The 22,249-nt window shown below is 38.4% G+C and overlaps 4 protein-coding genes across 4 annotated transcripts; 2 read left to right on the top strand and 2 right to left on the bottom strand.

Moving 5' to 3' along the window:
* Positions 1–1,851: 1,851 nt before the first annotated feature.
* Positions 1,852–2,487, bottom strand: LOC147525528 (uncharacterized). The gene has a single exon (XM_086579656.1). It carries the CDS (start codon positions 2,485–2,487, stop codon positions 1,852–1,854), a length of 636 nt encoding a protein of 211 aa, XP_086435782.1.
* Positions 2,488–3,526: 1,039 nt separating this feature from the next.
* LOC147525527 (uncharacterized) lies at positions 3,527–4,135 on the bottom strand. The gene has a single exon (XM_086579649.1). The coding sequence runs from the start codon at positions 4,133–4,135 to the stop codon at positions 3,527–3,529; it is 609 nt and encodes a 202-aa protein (XP_086435775.1).
* A 2,310-nt stretch (positions 4,136–6,445) lies between these two features.
* LOC147525526 (uncharacterized) lies at positions 6,446–7,402 on the top strand. The gene has a single exon (XM_086579642.1). It carries the CDS (start codon positions 6,446–6,448, stop codon positions 7,400–7,402), a length of 957 nt encoding a protein of 318 aa, XP_086435768.1.
* A 9,899-nt stretch (positions 7,403–17,301) lies between these two features.
* Positions 17,302–18,129, top strand: LOC147525525 (uncharacterized). Its single transcript, XM_086579624.1, has one exon. It carries the CDS (start codon positions 17,302–17,304, stop codon positions 18,127–18,129), a length of 828 nt encoding a protein of 275 aa, XP_086435750.1.
* The last annotated feature ends 4,120 nt before the right edge of the window (positions 18,130–22,249 follow it).

Raw genomic sequence — 22,249 nt, 5'->3', positions numbered from 1 at the left:
CATTGAATTCTCGCAAACTGGCGTTTATTTAGAAGTGTTCTTTAGACATAACCCCCCGTCACGCACGCTCATATTCCCCAACATTGGCCGCTTCAACTCAGACATCAGACATAATTAAGTTCTCACAGCTGCTGGATGTTGATTTGTGCGTGCGTGGTTGGTTTTCCTTCATGTAATGGAATTATTTTTAGCTCATTTCTTTATCACATAATAAGTTACAAAATCAGGATGATACAGATACAGTTCCAAACATTACATATTTTGGGGTATGTCCAAAAGTACTTAGTGAAAACTAACTTAGTTAAGCTTAGGACATTGCCTAGGGGATTCCAGTTACAACGTAGGATGATACCCCAGGAATTGAATCTACTAATAATCCCCTTGGAATACCCTTTACAATATTTGATATGTTGTTTGGCCACTGCTATGAAGCTGAAAATTCAGCTTTTGCTATACTAAGAGCTCTTCCATATACAGCTTCAACACATCTTCCTCGGTAGTTGGGTGTATGCTTCTTGAACCTACACACATTTCTTTGCCACAATGAGCGATACACAATTGCAATAGCATAAAATGATTTATGTTCATTCCACAGGTGTCCAAATGAGTAAATAACTGATACCAAGTATGTCGATGCAAGTCAAATTTTGATGAGTTAAGGTGGGATATAGAATCTGCTGAACCATACAATAGTCAAAATTGAGAGACGAGAGCGAATTGGGAAGAATCTACTTAATTAGTTGAAAAATGTGTGACTGAAAGAGAAAGAGTCACGTTAGGGTATGAGAACGAAACCATTGTAATCAGTGGCATGTTAATAGAAGTTGTTATGGAACAAGAATCACACGTTTCTACTATAAAAGGGAAAAAAGATTCATGCATTTTAAACGTTTGACACTTGGAAGTTCTCCAAAAGCAAGTGAATAGTAGTATCTCCTTGCTCTAATTTCCAAGTACATCTCTACAGCTGCATTTCATCACAAGTGGTTACAACTACTGCATTGCTCTTTGAATACCCAAACAACCATTATTATCAATCTTCTTCTTTAGTACGTACTAGCTTTTGCATGTTTTACAATCAAGTAATGGAGGGGTCAAAGAGAAGAATGAGACCACGTAGAACAAGAAGTAGGGGTTGGGAAATGGAGGATGTGTTCTCTTCTAGGTGGAGAGGAAGTCGTATGTCGTCCTCGAAGATGAAGAAGCACTTCGAGGAGCTGCATTGGAGAAACTTCCTACTTATAATGGATTAAGGACTGGTATAATGATCGGGCAACTAAGTTAGAGCAGAAAGAAGTTGATTTCATACAAATGAGAAGACGGAGTTCATTGATCGAGTTTCCAGGTTTGCTGGTGAAGATAATGAGAAGTTCTTAAAGAATGTCAGAAGCCGGATTGATAGGTATTGACTCCTCTCTCTCTCTAATCTGTTCTTAGTATATCATAAGAAATTCACTATGGAATTGTCACGAAGACCCAATATGTATGTACAACCATATTAGCAGTCGCGGAGCCAGGAATGTAAGTGAGGGTGAGCCACCCATAAACCAAGCATTAAAAAAAAACACTAATTTTTTTTTAACTGAAAATTCAAACCCGGTCACAAAACAAATATATTTCGAACATAAAAAAATCATATAAAATAATTGCAATAAATATAATATAAAAAAAAAAAAAAAATAAAATATAAGAAAAGAAAAAATAATTCAATCTAAACAAATACTTATTCATAGTTGTCCTCGGCGCCCTTCTTTTTTGTCATCCTTCTTCATGTTTTGGAAGCGTTGCAAGATAACTCAGTATCAATGCTATCAAAAATTTCTTTTTCAATGTATGTTATTAAACAATCATTCAATCATTCATCCGCCATCCGATTATACAGACGATTCTTATGATATTCATAGCAGAAAATGCTCTCTCCACAGTAGCAATAGCAACAGGTAAAATCAGCGCCAACTTAATCAATAAATACACAAGTGGGTACACAATGTCTTTCTTTGTCTCAACAATTATTTTAGCTAGACTGCTAATTACGTTTACTTTACCAAACTTAGTATCGGAACGCACATCAATGATATAATTCTCAAGCTGATCCGCTAATTCCATCTGATCTATCTCTGAAAAATCATCGGGATAAAGTCTAGCAAAATGGATCAACTTTTTCTTATCGAAAGCAGTAAACGACTCACAAGGATCAAGACATGCCATGCAAAGAAGTAATTCTGTGTTTGCTTCATTAAACCGGTCGTTTAACTCTTGAAGTTGCAAATCAATACAGTGATAGAATAATCCAACACGATAGTAATATAAATTGGTGCTTCCTTCCGCTCTTCGTCGAGACCTCCCTCGAGCCACATACCTCTCTTCCGTATTTGGAACAACCACATCATGTTTGGCACATAATGAAGAAACTTCAATCAAGAGACTATCCCACCCATCATCTCTCATCGTCTGTAAGTGTACCTTTGTTATTTTAACAAGAGCCATAACATTGACAATGTCTTGGTCTTCATGCTTTCATCAAATGCAAATTTAAGATAAATTCAAAAGACTGCACTGAACTCAATAATCCGTAAGCCTCACCTCCTTGTTCCGAGCTTGAACCATTTTCCGCTACGTTATCAAGCACATCAACTACTGAACCATAAGTGGTTATCATGCCAAGAAGTGTATAATAGTGTGAGCTCCATCGAGTGTCACCAGATCGTTTAAGACTAGTCTCTTGATTCAACCCTTTACCACTTGAAATTTCTCCGCTTTGTAAGGATGCAACAACTCTAGCCTTCATTGCTTCGCGTAACATATCTCGTCGCTTACATGATGCTCCAACAGTATTTACCACATTAGAGAGAATACTAAAAAGATTAGCAATTGACTCATGGTTCTTTGCAACTGATGCAAGGGCTAACTAAAGCTGATGAGCGAAACAATGAACATAAAATGCAGACTCATTCTCTTTCATTATAAGTGTTTTTAGGCCATTCAAATCACCTTGCATATTGCTGGCCCCATCATACCCTTGTCCACGCAGTCTAGATATGTTTAACCCATGCTTAGAGAACAACTCATCAATTGCCTTTTTAAGTGTTACTGCACTAGTTTCCTTAACATGCACAACTCCAAAAAATCTCTCAATCACGCAACCTTTCTTGTCGACATAACGTAAAACAACTGCCATTTGCTCTTTAATTGATATATCACGTGCTTCATCGACTAAAATAGCAAACAATGAATTTCCATAATCCTTTAAAATAGCATTTGTAGTTTCCACAGCAGCTGCATTCACAATCTCTTTTTATATATCAGGCGAGGTCAATTTCCGATCTTTAGAAGCATTATCAAGAACGTTCTTAATGACTTCATTATGATCTTTCAAAAATCGTATAAGTTCAAGAAAATTGCCTTTACTGATCGACTATTCTGATTCATCATGGCCACGGAAAGCTAAAACTTGTCTCAAAAGAAATCTAATACAATCAGTTATTGCAGTTAGATGTATTCGGTAATCCCTTCGAACTTGGTCAGATTATCTCTCAAGAAATGTTTCGATATGCAGCTCTTGATTTAGCAATGCCCGTGCTGCCCTGTAAGCAATTTTATGAGCACTATTTGGTCCTCCAACATGCTTTTTTAATTTGGTTTTCCTTTCCCAATTAGTAAACCCCTTGTAAGAAAAAACATCTCCGCCTCCTTGTGCCCCCTGATCAGATTTATAGAGATAACAATAGTGACAAAACGCGGCATCTTTATGAATACTATATTCCAACCAACTAAACTCTCCATACCACTCTTTCCGAAAGCGACGGTTCCTCTTGCCTATTGTCCTTGGAGGAAAAGTATGATTAGGCTGGCAAGGACCCCTAAGCAAATATGTTCTTCTCACTGAGTCACAATCATTAGAATGATAATCTGAAATCTTGTTCCTCAATCCAGGGTCTCCTGGAAGACTAGACAAGTCAAGTTCTTCACGATTTCCATGTTGAACCCGCTTCGACGTAGGTTGTTCAACACCACCATCCTCAGTTTCTTGGTGACTTCGCTTTGAAGAGGATCCTACTTCAACACTAACAACATGATCTGTGTTACTAGTTGGTTGAGCGGACAACGACTTTTCTTTGATCAAATACTTTAGCATAGCTATTTAAACAATTAAAATAAACCACCAATCAATTTAATTGAAATTGCACGAATTAAAATAAACCACCAATAATATTCACAAAATAAAATAATAATCACAAACATATAAATAATATGGTTTAGGAATCAGTGCAAAAAGACGATAAAAAATTAAATAATATAAGGGTTACCTAGTTACCTCCACAAAACTGGTAGGTGTAAAGTTGTTTGTTTGGGTAGAAAAGTAGATGACTTAAATTTTAATATAGAGTAATAGAGAATGGAGGAGAAAAGAAGTAGAGTAGGTGAGAGGGATTTTTTCTTTCTATTTTTTTTAATAGATACATGATGGTTTATGTTTGGGTTTATATATGGGTGGATAAATACGAGATAAAGAGGAACACAAGTAGTATTGGGTTCTATTTGCTTTTTGGTACTATTTGCTTTAACCAAATCAAATTTGTACATCAAGTACATCACATGACATCAGCATATCTCTTTTGTTTCCTCTCTCATGACTCATGAGCACATGCCACTTTTCTTTTTCTGTTTTGTCTTTTACCTGTTACCACTTAGCAGCTATAACTAGTTTTTTTTTTGTTTGGGCCAGGTGAGGGTACGCCTACCACTTAGCAGTTAGCAGCCATAACTAGTTTTTTTTTTTGGGTTTGAGTCAGGTAAGGGTACGCCAGGGTGTATGCTGGCCCCCTCTGGCTCCGCCACTGCATATTAGTACCCTTACTAATGGATTCCATTGGGGTATTTACATTAAGTCTAAAAGACTGATTCTTTGTTACCTGAACGGCTCACAGTTCCAGTTAGACACTTGGATGGCTCACAGTCCACTTAGCCACCTGGACAGCTCACAGTTCCAGTTAGCCACTTGGATGGCTCACAATTCTAGTTAGCCACTTAGACGGCTCACATGTTAAGTTAGACATCTGAACGGCCCACAGGTCCAGTCAATCACCTAAGCCGGTCACATGTTCAGTTAACCAGTCCTATCTAGTGAGAGTCCTTGTGCTCTCAGAACTCTTATTTTCTATTTCTATAAATAGAACTCTTCACTTAACAAAGAACTACGTTTTGGAGACTTGATTTTGGAAACATATTCTGGATACGCAGACAACCATTAAAGGCACAGTCTCATTCTTTATACAACATCTTCCTTTGCAAATTTAATAGTGTGTCTGGGTGAATTCATACCCAAACATAATTAGCGCCATCTGCGGTTCTTATTAACGTTCCCTCTTCCACGTATCTCTCTCCATCTTTGTCAATGACAATATAACAATATCTCTAGTGAACAAGCAGGCAAGAGCACAACCATCCGAAGGAAACAATCAACAAAATGTTGAAGTTCGTGTCGATCAAGTTGCATCAAATCAACTGGCTCCACATTTGCTACTACAAGTACCATGACAACCCAGATCTAAATTTCCAAGGTCCCAGGCTCTAGTATCTTCTCCTCATAATGGTAAAAATTCGCCAGACGTAGATGCAGGTGTAGATCCAGAAAATATGGAGACAAGTGATGAAGACCTGATCCTGAAGGCGCATCACAAGCTCAGAAAGGAAAATGAGCATAACGCGGACTTGCAAAAGCAAATAAACGAAGAGAAGCAAGTACAAACAGACAACAACAATACTGCTTCATCCACTCCATCAAGAATCCTAATATCTGGAGAAAACCACAGTGTATTCCACCGTTTGCAAGACGATAACGAAAAATTCCGAACCACTAATGTTGTCCCTGAGATTCGACCAATCAATCCAGGCCAAGAAATATTTCAACAAATCTATTAGGGCGATTGACGTCTCCTGGGGAACAAACAAAAAGTTGTTGTTCTCTACACCACAGTTATGCCGATGGTACAATATCTATCCACAATCGGTAATCTGGTTGTGATACACAAGTTCCATAAATTCGTGCAAAGCCGCCAAGTTATAGATGCTATGTCATTTGAACGAAACATGGATGCGTGTTTTACTTTCTTTGGGGTTTGGTAAGGCGTGGATGAGAGTGGAATGGGATAGGGAAGGGGCTAAGAAGGAAGAGGGAACGGGATAGGGAAGGGGCCAATAATGTCCAAACTCCATTGCAAATGACCATGGAGAAAAAATTGGATGCAAATCGGTGGCTGGTAGAGCACCATGTTGTAGTGTTTTTGACAATGTAAGAGATCCTCCCCAGACGAAATCTGACTTGTTCACACGAACGCTACAGTTCATCAATGTTGAAATAGATGCGGCAACACGAACTTCAAGGGACAAAGATTTTAGAGGTAAGAAATCTACAGATACCAAAAGCAAGCAAAAACAAAGCACAATGGAAACTCAACAACCGAAGCAGGATCTTAAAAAGACCAACAATTTTCGTGAAGAAATGAAGCTTACTCCACTAAATACCAAATATGCCTCGATCTATGACAAGATTAAAAGTCGCAATCTGATTTTCCCTCCAATGCCTTTACCCGAAGATACAAAGTCTAGGCGTGATAAAAATCTATGGTGTCTTTTCCACAATAACTTTGGTCACGAAACTGAACAATGCAGATCGTTACGAGGAAAGATACAAAAGCTAGTAGAGAAGGGACAACTAGAGGAATTCTTAAGCACCAAAAGTGCTCAACAGAATTTGTCAATCTTAGGTTATAACGTCATCAAAGCTGGTCACACCAAAATCAATGACATGTCACGCACAAAACAAAAATGTGAGCAAAGAGAAAAGTTGGGATTTTTACGTGAGTTATATCACATAAATAGTTTCGATTTTATTGAAGGAACTTGCATAGAAACCATCGAACCTAACCCACTGTGTTTTACTGACAGAGACCTCATTGGCATCCATCACCCTCATTATGATGCCGTCATTATCACAGCTTACATTGGTCTATGGCGAGTGCAGCGTGTCATGATAGACACTAGAAGTTCTACTAGTGTAATTTTTGCAGGTTGTTACAATGACATGAAACTTTCAGAAAATTTGATTGTCACAGATAACAACCCAATAATCGGTTTTGATGGAACATCAACAACTCCGGCCGGAAGAGTTTCTTTACCAGTCAAACTCATGGATAAGGCGGTCAACATTGATTTTCTTTTAATGAAATGCAAATCTTCCTACAATGCAATTTTAGGTAGGGATTGGCTCCACTGTATGGGTGCTGTTGTCTCTACCCTCCACCAAGCAGTGAAATTTCCATCTCTAGACAAAATTTGCAAAATACGAAGAGATCAGATGGCTTCTAGCCATTGTCACGAAAAAATATTAGATGATTACTGACAATCTGATATGCATGGAAACACAATTTTAAGCAATTCACAAGAAGTCATTCAAGCACAATCCGCACCACAAATAATCTGTTCCACCTTATCATCAAGTGAAGGACCACCGACTATAGAACGCCTCTTAGAAGTTCAAATTGGAGAGTCTAGTAGAGAAACAACCTTCATATCAGCTGAGCTATCAGAAAATGAACAAAGGGAAATGGTTACTCTACTCAGAAAGAACAAGAGCATTTTTGCTTGGTCTCTGGAGCAAATGCCAGGTATACACCCAAATGTTGCCTGTCACAAGCTTGACATTGATACAAGTGTTAAGCTTGTATGACAAAAACCCAGACGTATGGTTCTTGATAGAAAGCTAAAGGTTAAAAAGAGATTGATTGTTTACTCTCTGTCAATTTTATTCGCCCAGTTTCATGCCCTAGATGGTTGTCCAACGTGGTAGCAGTGCTGAAGAAGAATGGCAAGATGAGAGTATGCATCGACTTCACCAATCTTAACAAAGCATGCCCTATACATCCATTCCCTCTTCCTCGGATATCTGAACTTGTTGATGCTACATCCAGATTTCCACGCCTATCATTTATGGACGCTTCTTCAGGATACTATCAGATCCCGTTATCTGGTGAAGACCAAGAATTAACATCATTCATAACTGATCAAGGTATTTTTTGCTATCAAGTGATGCCTTTCGGGTTGAAGAATGCTAGTGCCACTTACCAGCAAATGATCAATACTATATTTGGAGACATGCTAGGCAAGATTATGGAAGCATACATTAACGACATGGTTGTTAAATCCAAAATCAGTAGTGATCATTTGGTAGATTTACAAGAAGTATTCATAAGAGTGGAAAAGTTTAATATGCTGCTCAATCCTTCAAAATGCTCTTTTGGCTTGATCTCAGGGAAGTTCTTGGGTTACTTGATGACTCGTAGAGGAATTGAAGCAAACCCTGAACAAATTAGAGCAATCCTCGATATGCCATCACCAAAGAAAAAGAAGGAGATACAACAACTCACGGGGCGCCTGGCAGCAATAAATCGTTTAATCTCTAAATATTTTGATAAATGTCGTCCTTTCTTTCAGACTTTAAAAGACTCAGCAGTATGGAATGATGAATGTGAAAATGCCTTTCAATCAATTAAAAAAATATCTGGTTTCACCTCCCATTCTGGCTAGTCCAGCTACAGGGGAACCTGTAGGAATTTACTTGGCTGCCACAAACACGGCGGTAAGTGCCGTTTTGTTTGTTGACGGCGAAGATGGCCGTCCAATTTTTTTCATTAGCAAAACTCTAACGGGGGCGGAAACTAGATATTCAATAATTGAGAAAATTTCTCTCGCTTTGGTTCACTCTGCAAGACGCCTTAAGCCGTACTTTCAAGGACGATTGGTCAAGGTATACACTGAGTACCCTCTTCACAAAGTGCTCCATAATGCACAAGAATCGAGTAGATTGGCAGAATGGGAAAGTTATTTGAGTGCATATAGCATTACTTTCAAACCGCGCACTTCCAAAAAAGGTCATGTTCTTGCATCTTTAATTTCAGATTTTCCAATCGATGATATGGTCCCAAAAAATAATCAAGACGAAAGCCCATCTGTTGATGAGGCAACAATTAGGGGCGGCGATGTCCGATCAACATCTATTACCCCCTTCTTCAGACGTCTGGATAGTCTACACAGACTGGTCACATAACAAGTTTGGATCAAGGCTCGGGTATGTTTTTATTAAGCCTGGTGATTTAGTAATTAAGTGCTCAATTTGTTTCAGTTTCAAAGCATTTAACAATGCAGCAGAATATGAAGCAGTCCTTTATGCCATGCGTACCGCTTTAGAATTTAAAGTTCGAAAGCTTCAGGTTTTTACAGACTCTCGATTAGTGGCAAGTCAATTTTAAGGCTCTTTTGAAGTACGGGATGATAAGATGGCAGCATATCTAGACTTAATCCATAGGCTTGCTCGTCAATTTGATGTCATTTCAATCATTGAAAGACCTCAAAACGACATAAGACATGCAGACGCCTTAGCATACCTTTCTGCAGCAGTCGCTATTGATGGCCCAAGAAACGTCAGCATTGACTTCTAGCAAGACCCAAGTATTGACTTGTCAGTTGAGCAGCTCACTAACATATACATTAACGCATGCTGTTTTTTCACTGCTTCTTCAGAGCCATCACCTTCAAGTATTCATGTTGTGAACACCAGAAAAAGAAAGTATGACAATAATGATGTTTTGTTGCCTAACAAATTCAATATTGACTCCCTACCAGATGGAGGAATGTGTACTGAAGAAAATGACATAGAAATTGTTCAGGGTGACCAAAATGTCGACAAATCAACAGAGGAGCCACACGTCTTTAATCTACCTATGTTAGAAGCACCAACTAAAAACTGGTGAACCCCATTAATTACCTTTCTGAGCAACGGCATCATCCCTTCAAACCCCAAACTCGCTGAAACGGTCAAGCGAGACGCTTGGAAATTTGTAATAGTATCTTCGTCCAATGGTGTTCTACAATTGTATAGAAAAGGACATCCCTTGTCTCCCATGCTTAGATGCCTCACCAAAACAGAAGGTCTACTTGTGTTGCAAGAAATTCATGCAGGCATTTGTGGCAATCACGCCGCTGGTCAAAATTTAGCTCATAAAGCAATGACACAGGGATATTGGTGGCCTCGTATGCAGCTAGATGCCAAACATATTTCTCAGACATGCGTTCCTTATCAGAAGCACTACAGCATAGGCATTCTATCTGCCACAGAATTACATCCAATTTTTTCTCCATGGCCATTTGTAAAGTGGGGTTTAGACATCATCGACCCTTCCCCTAGAGCTCCAGGGAATGTGCGTTTCTTGTTGGTTGCTACATATTACTTTACTAAATGGGCGGAAGTACAACCCTTCGTGCATATTCAAGCTTCTGATGTCAAACGCTTTTTGTGGAAAGATATAGTTTGTCATTTTGGCATCCCTACCGAGTTAATATCTCATAATGGCAAGCAATTTGATGCAATCGAAATACACAATTTTTGCGCCAGTCTCCATATCCAACATAATTTTTCTGCTCCATATCATCCTCAAGCTAACGGACAAGCTGAAGCAACAAACAAGTCTATCCTAGCTATCCTTAAATGTCATCTAGAACAAGCTAAGGGGAAATGGGCAAGAAAAGTACCAGCCGTGTTTGGGCATACAAAACCACTCTAAAACGCTCAACCAGTTTGTCCCCATTTAACTTGGCTTATGGTGCGGACGCAGTCTTACCTACTAAAATATTTGCTGAGACGACTTGCACCGCTGCAATAAAAGCTGGTTGTAATGACGAAATGGTGGCTCACTCTAAAGCCAATTTAGATGAAATTCGCAAAGAAAGTATAGCTCGTCTACTCCACTACCATGCTTCAATGAAAAGATAGTATGACAAGAAACTTTGCTTAAAAGTTTTCCAAGAAGGAGATTGGGTGTTATGTAGAAAACCTAAAATCATCGACATGGGGAAACTATGTGAAAATTGGGAAGGACCGTTTGTGGTTGATCATCCTGCCTCAAAAGGATCATATTTCCTTCGCACCATTTCGGGAACACCTTTCCCAAAACCATGGAATGCACTCCATCTTAGGCATTTTTATCGTTAGGTTCTGTTTGGTACTTACCATATCAATAAATTAATTGTTTCGTTTTTAGTTTTCATGGTTCATTGGAAAATGTCATCGTACATCTTTTCATGTTTGTTCAACATATCAATGCTTAATAAAAGTTCATTTGTTAGCATTTATTTCGATAATCGCTTACACTTCGGGGTATACATTATTAATATTCTTTTTATTATCAGAGTTTGCGTTTGCGATACCAAACTCTGTGCATTCAAAGTCATGGAGTTTGCGTTTATAATACCGAACTCTGTGCATTCAAAGTTATGGAGTTTGCGTTTGCGATACCAAACTCTATGCATTCAAAGTCATGGAGTTTGCGTTTGCGATACCAAACTCTATGCACTCATATCATGGAATCTGTGTTTGCAGTAATAGACTGTATACATTCAAGCCAAGAAATTTGGTCTGTGATACCAAAAGATATACAATTAACGCCATAAAGCAGGTTAACATTTTAATGTTTATGTTTGAGTCAATTATAAAAATTGTTATAGCTTCGTTCAAGCTCCCCATGAGTGTTCATTTATCCACTTTAAAAAAAAATAAAATAAATAACCTTCAAAACTTTGATAATTTTACGAAAATCACTGAGTCGAATTGATCGTATAATGTGCAAGTTGTATGAGCATTACGTATTCTATTTACTGATTTAAACAAATCAGTGATAAGATTCCATCTTTGGCATACGTTCAATTGGATATAACGCTAAATGACGTCTTAGACTTTTTCAGATACATGATCAGTGGGATATCCAAGTTAATTTGCTTATACATATCACTCTCTCAAACAGTAACAACTCTGAGAACCAGTAACCAAAGCCAAAATCAACAGTAGAAGTAATTTCCAGAATTCCAGTGTTCTTTTAAAACAAGTACTGGAGTATATGTTTCTTCAAACATGGTTTCAAGCGAATGCCTTGAGGATTTTGTTTTGCATCTCAAATACAGTGGATAATAGACAACACAAAGATCCCATGCAAACATTGCGTTAAGCAGTTGTTCCCAAGGGATGTAAGCAAAATCTACTGATAATAAATCTAGTATTCTCCTGAGAATGGTAGAATAAAATTGTCACTTCAGTTGAGAATAGGCTGGTGTGACTAGAACTACAAATTTTTTAAGACATAGTCAGTGTCATTCTATACAAAACTTGCAGCAATTATTCCGTTAAGTGAAAGATGATCAAACCTCTGTAATTAGAGAATGATATGTCAAGTAGCTTCTGAATTTGACAGTACCAATGGAGCTATCCAATATTACTCGGATTGTCTCCAATCTATATTTGCGAAAGAAAATGTCACAGCACATTATTGCTTGCATTGGTACTGATAAGCACCCAAAACTGTATTATAAAACCCCGTAGAGACGTAACATTTCGGTTAATTTTGTGCTTAATAATTATAAAATAATCACATTTTCGTGCTTTTGCAGGTTGGGGCAACTAACGTAAAAATAATGATAAAGCCAACATTTAAGCACGGAACATTTAGCAATCCTTAGGCGATCGGGAGTAATGGGGGCTCTCCTTAGGCAATCGGGAGTAACTTAAGCTTTTTCTTTTTTACGATCCAGTGGTCCTTTTTCTTTCCTTTCTCTCTTGGGTCTCACAAACGTCACAACTCTTCTTGGGGTTCTCTTTTCCAAAATGAAGCGAGCTCTTCATCTAACCTCGAAATGCTGTTGCGTAGATTTTCCTATGAACTGGTGGAGGGAGTTGATGAAATTCCAAACAACATAGTACATCAAGGTGTTGACTTTTGGAGTGAATATGTGGTGGTCCTTCATTGAAAAAAGGCTGCCATTTCTTTTTGTAAAGAACACACTGAGCAAGATTTGGAAGCTTAAAGGGGATTTCACTATTTCCACTGATAAAGAACTATATTACTTCAAGTTCAACGTGGAAGAAGATAGGAGAAAGGTTCTAGATGCAGAGCCAATATTTCTCGCAGGTAAGCTGTTTGTTATAGCACAGTGGACCCAAGAAGTTGAAGCTCAGAAGAATGAAATCAAATCCCTTCCTATTTGGGTAAAACTAATGGATCTGCCAAAAGAGTTGTGGACAGATGATGGACTGGGGTTTGTGGCAAGCCTGGTGGGTGAGCCAAAGAGAATGGATGAGCAAACTAAACGGAAACAAAGGCTTAACTATGCAAAGGTCTGTGTGATCGTTCCCATAGATTTTGACTTTAGAACTGAAGTAAAAGTTAAAATCCTGGGAAAAGAGGTATCTATAAAACTGGAATATCCGTGGGTTCCAATTTCATGTGCTCGATGTAAAAGATATGGTCACAAGGAGAACAAATGTCCGGAGAAACCCACTCAAGTGTGGGTAAGAAAGAGGACATTGCAAGGCATGGATAGAGGCTTGAATGAAGGTTCTATGGCTAGGGAAATACCAAGTCCATAGGAGGACACACCAGTAGATCTGGAGGTTGAAGAGGGACAGGTGGTTTCGCAGGAATAAGGTTGAGATACAGAGAATAATCAGGCTATAGTGGTATGGAATAACAATGCTGCAAGGGAGAATCTTGATGGTATTGGAAGTACAGAAAATGCAAGACTGGTGAATGCCGAGAATGTGGGTACAGAATGGACAGTAGTAAATAGCTCAGTCCAAGGTATAGGGATGGAAAATGAAGCAGAACAAGGGAGAAAGAAAACAGGAGAATCCTCAGGTAATAAGAGGTTAATGTATAGCAACCAAAGGTTGTCGTTCAATGTATTGGCTAAATCAGATGAGGAACTAGAGGATGACATCTCTGAGGGAGATCCAAAGGAATACTTCACAGATCATGAACCAGTAAGTGAACCTGGAAAGGAAAGAGAGATTATTAGTAAAGCTAGAACTAGAGCCCAAAAGAGGGCTACTGAGAATACTGAAGTGGAAGATGCTGCATCTAAAAGGTCACCTCCTGTGACATAGACTACAAAGGGTAAAGGGGGGCAAAAAAGCCAGGGAAGGAAATCCTCTCACAAGCAATCGAAATGAATGGGTTATGTGTGTAGAATATAAGAGGTCTAAACGACCCAAAGAAAGCGAAGGAAGTGAATAAATTTAGAATCCAAAATAAGCTCTGGTTTCTGAGTAATTACAGCAGCCATATATATGGTAGGATTTGGTTACTTTGGGATGATAGAGAAATTGCAGTTACAAAGTTACATGAAACTGCTCAATTCATCCACCTACATGTTTCTATTCTTCAGAGGTCATGTATTTTTTTTCTTACCCTGGTTTATGCGAGTAATCAGAGCAGTGAGAGGCTAGGATTGTGGAGGGAGTTAGCTCAACTTCAGAACTCGATTACAAGTGTCTGGTGTGTTCAAGGGGATTTTAATAATGTTCGTTACTCACATGAGAGAATTGGAGGAATAGTCAGCCCAAAGGAAACGGGTCCCTTCTCAGATTGTCCCAATGCTGCTGGTCTAATGGATTTGAAATCTATAGGGAGCTTCTTTACTTGGACGAATTATGGTGCAGTTGCTTCTAGATAATGGTCGAAGATTGACAAGGCTTTAGTGAATCATGATTGGTTAATATAGTTTCCTAATTCTATGGCTGAATTCCTTACTCCTAGCATATCCGACCACTCTCCTATTCTCCAATTTTTTGAAAGTGAGAAAAGATCCTTTTCCTTCAGGTTTTGTAATTACTGGGTGATTCACAAGGACTTTAAAGCTATAATACAAGGAAGTTGGGAGATCCAATTATATGGTTCTCCAATGTATGTTCTATGTCAAAAACTCAAGATTTTAAAGCCAAGAATGAAACACTGGGCAAGAAAATACTTATCTGACTTGTATGTTCGAACTGAAGTAGCTAGGGAGGAACTTAATCAGATTCAGAAGAGACTTCGAAGTAACCTCCTTGACCCTTACTTATGTCATCAAGAAAAAGAAGCAAGGATAAATCTGTGCACTTATATGGAAATGGAGGAGGCAGATTTCAGACAGAGGACTGAGAGTGATTGGATGGTATATGGAGATAAAGGAAATTCTTTTTTTCACCAGGCTATGAAAGAGAAAAGGAATAGAAATGGCATATGGGCCATACAAGACCAGCAAGGTATGAGGCACGAAGGACAAGAACAAGTTTCTCAAACTTTCATCAGATATTACACAGAGCTCTTAGGGGTAGTTTATGATGGGGAGTGTTCAGAGGAAGTCTTAGAAAATATCCCTTTTAAGGAAGAGCTAGATATTGTCATAGCGGAAAAACTGGTAGAGGAGATTACAGAGGAGGAGATAAAAGAAGCTATATTTAGCATGGATGATAACAAGGCTCCGGGACCTGATGGATATAATGCTTGCTTCTTCAAATCTGCATGGGATATTATACAAGGTGATTTTATCAGTGCTATTAAATATGTTTTAATAGTAATTACATCATAGAGGGGTAAATTCTACTTTCATTTGCCTTGTGCCAAAAAAGACTAACCCCTCTGTAATAGATGAATTTAGGCCTATATCTTGCTGTAATATCATATATAAGTGCATTTCCAAGATTTTGAGCAACAGGTTGAAGCCATGTATCTCCCAAATGGTTGAAATGAACCAATCTTCCTTCATTCCAGGAAAAGAGATTCAAGATAACTTGTTAGTGGCCCATGAACTCCTTAGGGGCTACAACAGGAAACATGGAGCACAAAGATGTTCTATCAAGATTGATATTCATAAATCATATGACACAGTAGGTTGGGACACTTTGCTCAAAGTTCTTAGGAGGCTCAGATTTCCAGAAGGTTTCATCAACTGGATAAACATGTGCATATCCACTCCATCTTTTTCAGTCCTCATCAATGGCACTCCTCAAGGATATTTCCCAGGCAAAATGGAGCTCAGGCAAGGTGATCCATTATCACCATTTCTTTTTGTGTTGGTCATGGAGATTTTAGGGGGTATTCTCAAGCAAAGTGCAACAAATAAAGAATTCAAATACCATTCTAAGTGCAAGAGAGTAAACTTACCCACTTATGTTTTGCGGATGACCTTCTGCTATTCTGTAATGGGGATGATTCTTCAATTACAGCCATTAAAGGTGCATTGAACTGCTTATCTTCTATCATGGGACTAAAGCTCAATCACATGAAGTTTACTCTCCTCACTAGGAAGTATGGGCCCTGCAGGAAGTGTTAAGTTACCTGATATACTTGGTATTAGCTTGATTTCTCCTCCAGTTTCTTACTTGGGTCTTCCCCTGACATCAAAAGAATAGGAGTTATGGATTGCCTTCCTTTAGTCGAAAGGATTACAGGTTGAATTTCTAACTGGAAAAATAGATGTTTATCTTATGCAAGAAGACTGCTACTTATCCAGTCAGTTTTGTCCTCATTCCATACATACTGGGCAAAAACTTTCATCTTGCCAGAAGGAGTGTTGAAGAAATTTTCAAAGATATGTAACAGGTTCTTATGGGCTGGTCCGGAGATGAAAGCAAAGATGCACAAAGCAAGTCATGCTATAATGAGATACAGTAAAGACCAATGGGGGCTGAATATCATAGATACTAAAGTGTGGAACATTGCAGCTTATTGTGGCCTTATTTTCAAGGTTGCCAGTAAAGAGGAGAGTTTGTGGACAAAGTGGGTGAGAGCTTATCATTTAAAAGGATGATTCTTCTGGACTATGAACATACCGACTGACTGCTCTTGGGTGTGGAGAAACGTCCTACACTATAGAGAGAAAGCACTCAAGTTCACAAAGCATCTTATTGCAAATGGAAGGGAACCCAATATATGGCATGATCCATGGCTTCCATCAGGTCTTCTTCTTAAAAACTATGAAGCTCTGGCATGGTTACAAGTCCCGAAAGATGCACCAGTTAGTAGGCTTATTCATGGTGGCAAATGGAATGAGATAATGCACAGTCTACCAGAGGGTGATATAAAGGAGCAGATTTTGCAATGCGAGATAAATACTCATTTGGGGGAGGATAAAGTGGTTTGGACGACTTCCACAACTGGCAGGTATTCCACAAAGTTAGCATACATAGTATTGAAAAATATGAAAGAGAAAGTGGAGTGGAGCAAACTAGTTTGGGGAAAGCTTGCCATTCCCAAACACTCATTCATAGCTTGGCAACTGTTTGTAGGATGTCTAGGGACTTAGGATAGGCTGAGACACAGAAAAATTCTCAATTCCTCAAAGTGTGTTTTCTGCAATGCTCAAGGTGAGAATTCGAAGCACTTGTTCTTCAATTGCGATTACACAAAAGAGGTGTGGTCGAGAATAAAGGCAGCAATGGGGCTTAAGGAGATGGTGAAAGAATCAACTATGGAATGGAATTTCATTATGAGGATAACAAGGAAAAACTCTATAGAGATAGAGATTATTAGGGTGATGACATGTGCGGCTATTTATGGGATTTGGAATGAAAGAAACAGTCGGAAATTCAAGAAAGTGACTCACACAGCTCAAGTCGTCTGCCAGGACATTTTGAGGAAGATGCAAGTTTACTTCCAGCGAATCTTGAAGGAGGAAGTAGATAGTCCAGGAATAAATGACATGCTTTCTCACCTAGGAGTTTCAGTCAGATTCAAGCAGAGGACGCAGATAATGTGCAGATGGACAAAACCTATGGAGGGAATCATGAAGATCAATTCTGATGGGTCCATGACAGCTACTGATGCTAGCTTTGGAGGGTGTATACGAGATAAGGAAGGTCATGTTGCTGCCATCTTTCAAGGTCGAGGGGGGATTAAATCAGTTTTGTATCAAGAGATGAAAAGCATTGAGATGGGCCTTAAAGCGGCAATACTGATGGACTTCAATAAAGTGATTATCGAATCTGACTCCAAGAGAGCTGTTCAAGTTCTTCTAGGACAGGAGGAGATCCCATGGTATTGTTTTAATTTAGTAGCTGCTATTAAAGGGCTTGGGAATAGTTTCAAAGTTCTTCAGTATAGGCATATTTACAGAGAATGTAACCAGGTGGCCGACTTTATAGCAAAGTTAGTTGCGAGAGGGGAGTGTGATTATGTTTATCGTTTGCCATCTTTGTCCAGGGAATTATCTGTACTAGTGGAAAAGGATGTAGTGGGAACTATGTATGCAAGAGTTGTTAATTAATGCAGGTTAGGGTCTGCCTAAACCCTTAATCTTTTAAAAAACAACATGGAATAGAGAGTATACATAAGCTTTCTGATCAAGCCCATGTGAAGCCCAACAAATCCGGACTAAAGCCCAAAGATCAAACAGTACATAATCTAGTCAGAAACGAGATTACGTGCACATAAGCATCAAACTGCCGAAGCTCATATCTCTTGAGCCCGAACTCCGAATGCGACAAGTAAGCTGCTTAGACGATCAGTGCAACGAACTCTACACATATGCAGGAAGTTAAAAAATGCCAAAAGACCAGACCGCCACTGGACACTGCACATGGACCCACTATGCGAACCCGTAAGAGTTGACAAGTCATCATGCAAGTCAAGACAAAGGTGTAAATAATTTGTGCAAAAGTGACACCTTGCATGTAATTAATGAGGTTAGATGAGATTAGGTGCTAATAGTAAAACAAAGCAAGGTGTCACTTTGTTTTGATTTTGTGGATAAGGGAGAAATAAATGTGTGTGTGTGTGTTTCACGTGGGATAGAAGGAGAATGCTCTAATATGAGAGGAAGAAAACAAAACAAAACATTCACTCCATTTACTTCCTTGTTTTACTTTTCCTTATGCCATTCCTTGTTTAGTTTATAGTTTTTGGTTTTTAGTAAAAAGCTTGTAACATGTTAATGGTGAAAACCAACTTCTAGTTCTTGAATAAACTACTTTCTTCATTAGGTAAAACAGGTTGTTACATCTTGTTTACTTCTTTGTCATCTCTCTTTTACATACCTTTCTTGTAGTTTTAAAACAATCCTAGGATCATGAGCTAAAACCCTCCAAGGTGGAGGGTTAATGATGCTCATGTGAGGATTTGTAGAAATTTCTTAGAAATAGGATTCACTACCTGGACTTAAGGGAACATATAACACACTACCCCAAACTGGTAGTGTCCGGCCAAACTTGAGACCTGGATATTAAGAAGGATTCGCGTGCGCCTCCCTTTTTATGCTTGGGCTAGCCGCGTGCACGAGTCTTCTCTAATATCTTATTTTAATAGTTAACATGATTATGTTGTATGAGTCCAGGAGTTGAGATGGGATTTCAGAGATGAAATCCCAGTTCAACTTCTTATGCTAGGGAAATGGACTTAGAGATGAGTTCATCTCGCTAGGGATCGACGCTCAAGCCAGTTCGGGTTTGATAATGAACCCAAAATAGCTTAGAGAAGGTAGTAATCCGATTTTAAGAGAAGTTAATAAGACCTCGCATGAGTAGAATGATCCTCCACCTCTTCTTTCTCTTTGATTATCTTATGAAATTCTTAGTTTTTTCATTTTTGTTGTGTTTCACATTTTAAGCGTCTGTAGGATTTAAACAACAAAATTAAACTTAGCTAGTAATCCAATATGAAACTTACTTACTAGTTTCCCTACTTAGAGTATAAGAAAGTTGTACGCTGTCCTATAATTTAGGTTGGTTCGAATCCCTACTCGAGCTAAACGCATGAATACGTGAATAAGGACTTGAGTCTACACCAAATGGAAACGAGATTTCTTATCTTTAGACCGCAAAGTGTAGATATTAGGTACGTATCTCCACATAACCCCACACTACGCATAAATGCACAATAGTCAACTTCCATCACAAATATTTGGCAATGTAAAATCCCAATTAGAATTCTATTCACTCCATCAAACAGCTATTCTAAGTTGTAGAATTTAAGTTTAAATCTTTTCGTCACAAATAGCCCTTAAATCTTCTGACTACCAAACTTGAGGAGAAAACCAATAATATTCACTCCACTACAATTATGCTAACTTTAATGTGCTGAAAAACAAACATGAACGAAACATAACTGCACAATTATAGTCAAAGGCGTTTGGGTTGGGACTTCCAACATTCCACTCCAGCTTTGCATACCTTGAAGTAAGTTTGACAAGTTTCCACAGTGGTGAGATGGTGACAGCAGCTTATATCCATGGAATATTCATTGATTGTCATCAAGAATGAAACCTTAATTGAAGGTCTACTCAAACAAGCATTCCGCAAGATAATAAGATAAAAACATTAACATAGTCAGCTATTAGACACAAAGATTCAGATATCATTGAACTGTACTTGTTCTCATACATTGTACAAGTTAGAATTCTGACTCCAAACCTATATCCAACATTCAACCTAATTGTCTAAAGTAACCATAACAATCTGTGAGGTAGTTTGTGCCATTATTTCAGTATCTATAGTGGACTTCCTTTTTTAAATCAATTCAAAACTAGAAAACAAAGCTCTGGTATACAGTGGATACCACACAATTTTAAATCAATTTCAGGCAGAGTACACATCCAATTTCTCATGAGCTTTATTACTGTATGCAAGTTCTGCATCACAGTTAAGCTCTTCAGGTGCTTGCATTATTGAAAGTAATGCATACTTCAACGCATAAAAAGTCGAAATAAAAAGGAGTAAAGTTGTTGTCTCTTATTAATCTCGTACTAGCTTCAAAACACACTAAAAAAAACAAACAAACAAACAAACTAGCGCCTACTTCCTACCTCCGCCTCATTACGAGATTTTATTTGATACATCCGATTAACTACTAATTCTACGACAAATAGATGACAATTTAAGACGACTGTTCATCAGAAAGGCGTGTTTCTTGGCCAAGCAGTTCCGAACCTTAAGCCAGCAAACACTGCCTTTGAACTCACCAATACACCTGGTACAAATGTTCCAACCCAAGGTGAGGTGAATGCAATCACTACTTTTCGATCTGGCAAAACCGTTGACAATCAAATCTGTATGCCAGATGATCAAACAAAAGATACCAGAGGTTCCAATGAATCTGTTTCAGAGAATGAACCCACGATGGCAACACCAAGTTCAACAACATCACCATCTAAAAAATTAGGAAACGAGAAAGTAGATCCTTATGCCAAATTCCGCCCTAAGGCACCGTTTCCTGCCCGTTTGGCAAAGAATAAACCTGATGAAAATTTTGATGAAATTCTAGAAACTTTTAAGAATTTGACAATCAATTTACCATTTCTCGATGCCCTCAAAATTTTTGAAAGACATGTGCACCACAAAAAGAAGAACAAATGTGCCTCAACATGCCTTCCTTACCGAACAGTTTCCATTCATAACTAAATACAATGGTATAGTCAAATACAAAGACCTTAGTAGACCAATAGTTCCATGCACATTAGGTGACAAATATACGGCTACTGCATTACTAGACCTAGAAGCTAGTGTGAACTTACTTCCTTATTACTTATTCAAACAACTAGGTCTACATGAGCTTAAACCTACCACAGTGACTCTACAATTAGCCGATCATTCCATTAAGTATCCAAAAGTCATTGTGGAAAACATCCTTGTAAAAGTCCAAGATTTCATTTATCCCGCCAATTTTGTCATTTTGGATACAGAAGTTGCATGTGACTTCATTCCTATCATATTAGGGCGTCCGTTCCTAGCAACTGCTAATGCTTTCATAAACTGTAGAGATGGGTCCATGACCATGTCCTTCAGAAATCTTTCGGTCGAGGTTAATGTGTTCAAGTTGATGAAACAAATTCTAGAGAATGACATTGATGGTGAGATTAACCTGGTTGACACCCTTGTACAAGAATATTTCATAAACTCTTTTCCTGAAGATGAAGTGCACCAATTCTATTCATTTGGTGGTTCTGAATTTGATGTTGATGCTTATTCACAGGATGTACACGAGTTTTTAGAGTCAATACCACTAATTAATCCTACTACCGTCCTATCAAGCGATTTAGACGAACATCAATCTGTTTTCTCTCTAGAAGACGACTTTCCTCAAGAATCTCTAATACCCACTCTTCCCACCCCTGACTTAAAGCCTATTCCTTCGGACTTAAAATACATACATCTAGATCCAGATGGTACTCACTCAATTATCATATCATCACAATTGACTACCGATCAGGAATCACGTTTAATTAAGGTCATTCAAGAACACCGTTATGCTATTGGATGGTCTCTCGATAACATTAAAGGCATTGACCCTAATGTGTGCACCCATCTCATACATCTTGAAGAAAATGTCAAGACATCACGTGAACCACAACATCGTCTAAATCCTACCATGAAGGATGTGGTACTGGAAGAAAT

The sequence above is a fragment of the Coptis chinensis genome, chromosome 1, assembly GCF_015680905.1.
Source record: "Coptis chinensis isolate HL-2020 chromosome 1, ASM1568090v1, whole genome shotgun sequence".
Taxonomy (NCBI): Eukaryota; Viridiplantae; Streptophyta; class Magnoliopsida; order Ranunculales; family Ranunculaceae; genus Coptis; species Coptis chinensis.
Note: the sequence above shows the minus strand (reverse complement) of the source record. Positions and strands in the feature narration are given on the sequence as shown.

Excerpts from the sequence above, each read along its gene's own strand:
- LOC147525526 (XM_086579642.1), top strand. The coding sequence starts at position 6,446 with ATGGAAACTCAACAACCGAAGCAGGATCTTAAAAAGACCAACAATTTT.
- LOC147525528 (XM_086579656.1), bottom strand. The coding sequence starts at position 2,487 with ATGGCTCTTGTTAAAATAACAAAGGTACACTTACAGACGATGAGAGAT.
- LOC147525525 (XM_086579624.1), top strand. The coding sequence starts at position 17,302 with ATGGGGCTTAAGGAGATGGTGAAAGAATCAACTATGGAATGGAATTTC.
- LOC147525527 (XM_086579649.1), bottom strand. The coding sequence starts at position 4,135 with ATGCTAAAGTATTTGATCAAAGAAAAGTCGTTGTCCGCTCAACCAACT.